Source organism: Nematostella vectensis, chromosome 15 (genome assembly GCF_932526225.1).
Source record: "Nematostella vectensis chromosome 15, jaNemVect1.1, whole genome shotgun sequence".
Taxonomy (NCBI): domain Eukaryota; kingdom Metazoa; phylum Cnidaria; class Anthozoa; order Actiniaria; family Edwardsiidae; genus Nematostella; species Nematostella vectensis.
Window position 1 is genome coordinate 6,275,655 of NC_064048.1, and position 7,689 is coordinate 6,283,343.

The 7,689-nt window shown below is 41.5% G+C and overlaps 2 protein-coding genes across 3 annotated transcripts; both read left to right on the forward strand.

The window, feature by feature from the left end:
* Positions 1–4,589, forward strand: LOC5511394 (deoxyribose-phosphate aldolase). Of its 2 annotated transcripts, none has more exons than XM_048723025.1 (4): positions 1–519; positions 2,305–2,522; positions 3,034–3,221; positions 3,593–4,589. In XM_048723025.1, the coding sequence occupies exons 1-4, from the start codon at positions 117–119 to the stop codon at positions 3,624–3,626; spliced, it is 843 nt and encodes a 280-aa protein (XP_048578982.1). In that variant the 5' UTR covers positions 1–116; the 3' UTR covers positions 3,627–4,589. The 2 variants fall into 2 exon arrangements, with proteins under 2 accessions (XP_048578982.1, XP_001631783.2); XM_001631733.3 differs by having other exon boundaries at positions 3–519; positions 2,305–2,645.
* Positions 4,590–5,164: 575 nt separating this feature from the next.
* Positions 5,165–7,227, forward strand: LOC116617756 (translation initiation factor IF-2). The gene is made up of 3 exons (XM_032380721.2): positions 5,165–5,756; positions 5,837–6,209; positions 6,913–7,227. Exons 1-3 carry the CDS (start codon positions 5,392–5,394, stop codon positions 7,066–7,068), a joined length of 894 nt encoding a protein of 297 aa, XP_032236612.2. The 5' UTR covers positions 5,165–5,391; the 3' UTR covers positions 7,069–7,227.
* Positions 7,228–7,689: the final 462 nt, after the last annotated feature.

The window sequence follows — 7,689 nt, forward strand, 5'->3', positions numbered from 1 at the left end:
ACTAATTATCGACATATCGAACCCCCTTCACACGTTTCCAGCAAAAAGGCAAGATTAAATTTGATTTAGTTTTTCTTTAATTTTGGGCTTCTTCTTCGACTTTAGAGCACCCATCAATGTCTTCCCATCTTATCCGTAATCCTGGGTCACCTCTAGACCTTGGATGGGTAGAAAATTCACGAGTGAATTTACCCGCGGTGAAGCGAAGAGCTGAGACCTTGAAAACACGAAGGTCGGTAAAGAAACAATGGCAGGCCGGATGGCTTCTACGCGCGGTCACCTGCATTGATTTAACCACTCTTGCTGGAGATGACACGATTACAAACGTTTCCCGACTCTGCTTCAAGGCAGAGAACCCGATTCGTAAAGATCTATTGGAGAAGATGGGTGTTGAGGAGAGTAAGGTGAAAACCGGTGCAGTGTGCGTGTATTCTAGCAGAGTGGACGATGCTGTTTCTACGCTAAAAAAGCTGGGATCTAAAGTCCCCGTTGCTTCAGTAGCTGCCGGCTTTCCTGCAGGTGAGTAACATAATCAGTGATCATTTTAAAGGAATCAATTCGTGATGTTTCCTAATTCCATAGTTTTACACATGTTATGAATGTTTTTAACACATGTTGCACTTAGTACATAAGTACATTTGATTGAATTCGAATTTATATCCGGTTTCTGATTTAAGCTACTCTTAGTAAAACAACAACAACAAAAACAACAACAAAAAACGCTCAGTTTAAGTTCAAGTGTTAGGCAATTAAAAAGGTTTAAAACCAGTGATTCCTTTTTTGAAGAACCTCAATCTTTTAGCAACCATATATGTTTTGTTTTCCAATATTGGGAATCCTGTGGCGCAAGGTTGTGAAGAAATGAGAAGAAAGATTGTAAAGAAATGATTACTTTCGGTCGATTACACAACAATCTCTGATGACTTTTAACAGAAAACGCAAAAAAAATATTTCAAAATTGTAAAAAGCAGTATGTGTATAGGAAGTTTATTTGAGGATGTGACAGATAATTCAGAGCAGTTGGCTATGTGCACAGAGGTGGTGCCCATTTGCGTAACACTCATGTGAGAGTTGTGCTAAGTGTTGCCCTGAGCGTTGACCTAGCATTGCCCTGAGCGTTGATCTGCTTGAGCATAGACCTGAGCGTTGACCTGAGCATTCCCCTTAGTGTTGCCCTTAGCATTGACCTGAGCTTTGACCTGAGCACTGCCCTGAGCGTTGACCTGCTAAGCGTTGCCTTAGGAGTGCTGACCTGAGCGTTGACCTGAGCGATGCCCCGAATTGCATTGAATGTTGCTTTCGAGCTGCCTGCAACGTATGAAATTAAACCGCAACCTTAGTCCTACACAGCCTGTTTTCTATTTTGCGTATTTTGCGTATAACGGCGTGAAAAAATAATCCAAAACCGGCACACCACCGGCCACTGTCACACCTCCATCATTCACTGGAGAGGACTTTTTCCTTGTTTTTCAAATAATAGTTTTTACACCGTTTTCTCTGCTTTTCCTTTGCTGGCTCTCTAGACTCCAGAAGTCGTTCTTTCCCAGATTTTGGCATCGCATTTATTAATCGGTAATCTTTCGAGGCAAAAAATGGCGCAACGCTCGGACAACACTCAGGGCAACGCTCAGAGCAATGCTCAGCAGGTCAACCCTCAGCAGGTCAACGCTCAGAGCAATGCTCAGGTCAACGCTCAGGTCAAGGCTAAGGACAATGCTCAGGGCAACGTTAGGGTAAAAATGAGAATAGCATGTTGATATTTCAGTCTATCGCTCAATTTTTTTTTAACCTAATAAAACTCTGAGTCCCTCCGAGCTGTTCGTATCGGGATATCAAAGTACACCTCATGTGCACTCTATCTGCTAAGTATAAAGGCTTATAAGGGTTTACTTCGTTGGCTTATTTGTAGTTTATTTTCAGGTTTTTTTTTCTTGGGTGAAAAATGGACATTTAGTCATCATCACATAATTTCTTGTTTTTTTTTTTTTTTTTAAATTGGTCATTTTTGAATAAACACAAGCCTCAACAAGAAACTATGATCCTTGTGCATTGAGGCAGTATAAATTTTGGTACATAATATCGCTTATTTTGGAAGATAAAAGATTTAATCGTTTACTAATTTGGGAAATGTTATATGTGAATCGTCCATTTTCTCACGTTGTATGATATTTTCGGCAACTCTAAAACAAGTATTGCAAAACTGAAGGTACACTTTTATTTCTTCGCCTGCTCTTGCCGATTCTATATTACATTATTGAAACCCACATTTTCTTCTCTAAAGCTCCCCTCATTCTGCTATTTAAGGTCAAACTCCGTTAAAGCAGCGAATTGAAGAAATAGAAATGGCTGTGTCTGCTGGTGCCCAAGAGATTGACATTGTCATCACCAGGGGACATGTCCTGTCTGGAAACTATCAGGCACTATATGAGGAGATTGCGGCGATGAGGAAAGCTTGTGGTGATGCACATCTCAAGACTATCTTAGCCACTGGTGAACTTGGATCGCTTACAAATGTTTACAAGGCGAGTCTGGTAGCCATGATGGCAGGGTCTGATTTTATCAAAACGTCGACGGGTAAAGAGGCAGTTAATGCTACCTTCCCTGTGGCGCTAGTCATGGTCAGGGCTGTACGTGATTATTATGAGGTAAGGGCGTAAAATGACTATTGTTTGGGCCACAACATGCTAAAAGAGCCAGGAAACAAGATATTTTCTGTATTCAAACCAACATTTTTCATTTGAACAAATGCTAGATGAGTCACCATTGAAATTGTAAAAAAATAGCAAAATTAAATTTTACAACTTTGTTTTTTTATCCAGTCCCTAAACAAGGGGGAAATTGTGCTAGGGTTATTGAAGGGGGGGTGCTGTTTATCTGACACTTTTAAGCATGCATTTATTTTCACACACAAGAACAAAGGAGCCAGGCTTTGCCAGTGAAATGATACAACTCTGCTGTCTTGTACTGACTTGCCATGCAGCCAGAAAAGTAGGATTATTAACTGCTAATCACTTAGTTTCTTTCTAAACCTAGCGGACAGGTCACAAGGTGGGGTTCAAGCCTGCCGGGGGTATCCGCAGTGCTAAGGATGCTCTGGTCTGGTTGTCACTGATGAAGGAAGAGCTAGGCGATGAATGGACACACCCAAATCTATTCCGTCTTGGTGCTAGCTCCCTCCTTGGTGACATAGAACGACAGTTGTTCCATCATGTCACAGGAAGGTATGTTAAGCTTGTATGACCTTAAATAAGTTGAAAACTCTGTCTAAATGCATATTGAACAAAATATTAAATGCAACCTTTTCTTGTTTGAAGAGTCTTTTTAGTGAGTGTCACTGAAGTGCGGGTGCATTATGCAAGGTTTTCCTACCATGTCTGTTAAAATGGGGACTTTGAAAAAATAAGGTTCAAATCAAAACCACTCCTATGAATTTATTTAAAATATCATTTCATATAAAGCATTTGCATAATCTAAGAGATGCCCTGCAACTCCACATTCTTATTGATATTTTAACAGTTTTGAAATATATATTTTTTATTTATTGACTTTTATGATCCTGTGTTTTAGATTAATTTGCTTTCTCTCTCTTCAGATATGCTGCAGCTCATGAACTTCCAATGGCATAATCTGGTTATTTATCAAGTTACCCATAACTTCAAATGGCATAATTTAGCCATTTATCAAGCTACCCTTGACATAAGATGGGTTATGGGCTGTATATACTTAATTTAATTGTGTCCAGTCTTTATTGTTATGGGTGTATCCAGGCTTGTACTAAGGAGGTGTGGAGGGTGCACCCCTCTTGGATGCCAAATTTTGTGTCATTTCTTATAGATTGCCAAATATTATACACATTATCTATAAAATACTTATGACTGCATACCCCCAACCCCTCCCCCCCCCTCGCCATTTCTAGGTATTCACCTGGCATCTGCCAAGAGGTGGTGGCATGGGGGATGTAAGGCATGGCTGAACTTAACCCATTTAAGAGCTTTTTTTCCGACTAAAATTTTATGTTATCATATTTTTCAAAAGGGTTTCTGCCAGAGTATCAAAATCTATCTTTTTTCCATGCTATTTAATTTTAAAATTACAACTGCTCATTTAAAACTGCTAGTGAACTTACTAGTTCCCAATCTTCCAATTCAACTGCTTTTATAAGCTAGTTGTTTTATATGTCTAAGTCCCAGCCATAGGAAGAAGGGTACAGGGTGGGGGGGGGGGGGAAGGGAAGTGCTCAGTAACATTAAGAATGCTGCTTTTTAAACTACCTATCAATAATAAGTGTGGATTGATGCGTTTTGCAGCATCTTGTATCAGGGGTGGGTCTAGCAGACCCGGGCCCATCTTTGGTTTAAAAATAACAAGAAATATAAAGAAATATACAGAAGAACAATAAGTCAGGCTCCCCTTTCTTGAAACTTTTGCTTCCCCCCCCCCCCCCCTTTTTTGACTTCTGGATCCGCCTCTGTGTAATGTGAAATATTGGCTAAAAAGAATCCTCAGCCATTACTAAGAGAAGAAAAGTTGTCATTTGATAGAGGTGGAAAATGGAACAAATTTTGACCATTAAAAATTTATTTAAAATGCGTTTATTCATTACATTGGATTCCCTACAAACTTAATTTAGCCTTACTGAATGTTTTATTAACAGATACAAGACTTGTTTTCCCCAACCAATGGTATAAGGCACTCATCATTTTCAGTTTTCTTATAGTCAACCTTAAAGCTCTGCTAACCCACTCTTGAAGTTCCTTCCCCTTAAAAGCCATTCTACATTGAAATGAAGAAGTTGAAACACGATGTTCAGTGTAGAGGCAAACCCTCCCTCCTTAACGCCTTAACCTCACTGGGCACCTCAGTTGCATGCTTTAGCCAATGGAAGTGGATGTTTTGTGTGGTATTGTACAGGGATAGTAAGGCGACGTGGTTGGCCTTTAATTTTACTGGTCTTATTTTATAATATTCCACCTCTTAGTATGGGCTATGAACATTTATTTGTTAGGGGTAGGTAAAATGGTTGCCTACCACAAAAACCTGGATATGTTGTTAAAACTCGGTACAACAGGCGCCTAGCCCTCGCTTTAAGCTGTTTTCCATACAATCGCGACTGTTGCTACCCTCATCAAAAACGTGCTGACACAAAGAAATATGTTTGGAGCGGTGTGAGCGATCTACCCGTCTCCATATAATCGGCGCCGTCGCCCGCTTGGCGCGAAAATCTGGCTAGTAATGAGCGACTCTTGCTTCAAGCCTGCTCTCTTCTTTTTTTAAATTGGGTTTCCTGTGATACAAGAGCGCGCGCTTTTCTTAGCGCATCTACGTAAACACGCACTATGACGTTAATCTCATAGTTCCCCCAGGAATCTTTTCTGTTAGGAATTGTTTTTAATGCTTTTCAATTTAAAAATTCTTTGGAAGATCATCACAATGTGCGGTTCGTTACTTTCAAAGTGTCTTTCGACAAATAACAAGATTGCTCCCCTCGGCGTCAGTGATTTTGATACTGAGTTACTAAAAACGGCACGTAGTTTGATCTCCGCTAAGCGTGGAGGCGTCAAAGGTAGCGTTACGCCAGAGATGAGCGCGTTTGTGTCCAATTGCAATGCGGCAGCCTATGATCTCATTCTCGACGGCAAACAGACAGCAGACGGAGGACACGCCAAAGTCCCGAGAAGACTTGCTAAGATCGAAGCGGCGCCTACACTTACCATGGAAATGCTACTCGAAAAACAAGCGCAAGTGGAGAATAATAGGTAGGATGTACCCCATCAGAGGAAAAGAAAATATAATTGTTTTAAATTGGCTCCTCTATTTTCAAATGATTTATTATCAGGATAAGGCAGCTTGAAAAGAAAAAGAAGAAAGCCTCCGCAAGGTATAGATCTTCTGATGCCAGTCACAGACGTGCTTCCAGATCCAACAAGCTGCGTGAGGCGCTAGAGATGGCCGACAAGCTCGCTAAGGAGAAGAGCGCTAGAGCCGCCGAGAACAGGGATAAGCACTTGGCGGACGTCAAGAGCAAGGCTAGTCGCTTGGCGGGGAGCTCCCAGCAAGAGGTTGTGAAGAGTGAGGCGTGCGCCAAGGCGGAGCTGCGGCAGCGAGAGATTCAGATGAAGAGGAAGATGGTGGAGATGAACAAAGCGAAGGCAGCGGAGGAGGCGCGCGAAAAGCTTAGGCTGCGACGTGAGCGCGAACAGCTTGTGAAGGTAAGCATGGGTAGATAGAAGACGCGCTAAGAGATCACATGACATTTTGGATGGCAAATTCAAACCAAAATAAACAAAGAAATGACGGCTGATTTGCGAAAGCTAATGCGATATTTTCTATTGAATTTGGTAAATAAAGTATTAAACTTTGTTTTTAGATTGTTAATTTGAAGTTTTTAACACACTATGTGCTCAATATTTAATGGAAACAATAACAAAAGTGTGGCTGACAAGGGCCCTTTAAGTTCCCTATTACCCACTCTCTACCGTTTTGCTTCTCTCTTATGGTTGGCAGGTGATAAAATAATAATTCTTTCATTTTTCAATACTCGAATCCAAATTACAAGGGTCAGTACGCAGCTCTTACAAGCTGCAATTTGATTGGGCAAATGAACAATATCCGCACCTCGACACAAAGAACGGAGGGTCAGTACGCAGCTGTTACAAGCTGCAATTTGATTGGGCAAATGAACAATATCCGCACCTCGACACAAAGAACGGGGGGTCAGTACGCAGCTCTTACAAGCTGCAATTTGATTGGGCAAATAAACAATATCCGCACCTAGACACAAAGAACGAGAAGAATAGAGACAAAAGAACTCCTTTGTAGAACAAAGATAATAGAAGACAAAGCAGCTGCCTACTTACTCAATTACAACTCAACTACTCTTAAATTGAACACATATGGCTTTTCTCGTTCCAGGACCGCGCCAATGCCCTAAAGGACGCAGACATGTACGTGGGTTTGCGCATCCTCGAGGGACTGGAGACGAGTGACGACTACTGCGTCTCAGAGGATGACGAGTGGGAGACTGGGCCCCAGACGGACGATGGGAATGACGAGGAATTCTGGGGTTAACCGCTGATTCGCGTGGCCTTCAACATACTCAGATTCACAAAGCTGATTGTCACTCGGAAACGCAACACCTTTATAGCTAATTTGTAAATATTTACTCAAAAGCAAATTGTTTATTATACAGAATAGAGAAAGAAATAAAGAATCTTGTATTATTTTGAACACAGCATTTTCGCCTAACAAGTGACCTTTTCAGTTGGGAATTACTTTCCTTCTTCCACAAACGCACCTTCACTCGTATAGGCATACCCGGAGTTCACTAAGTAATTTATTGGTGAATTAAAGAGGGAGTGTACACCGTGTTGTGAATCCCTGCCCTCCACTCCCCACCCCACCTTAAGAGCCACACCCCTTATTCCCCTCCCCCCTAAAATCAACTCCTCGCATTCTTTAATTGTAGTTGCTATAGCCTGCTTTTTAAGCTTTCGATCGACTGGACGGTCGCCATCTTAGAGTGAGGCCACGCCCGTCGACCCGCGGGATAAAATACGCATTCTGCTCGCTCACGGGACCACACGTAGCCAAAATCCCATGATTACGGCCGTTAATTATCTGATGGATCAAGTTTTATGCAAGCGCCATTCACTGACTATAAGCAGGTTATGTCTGTTAGTTAAACACCAA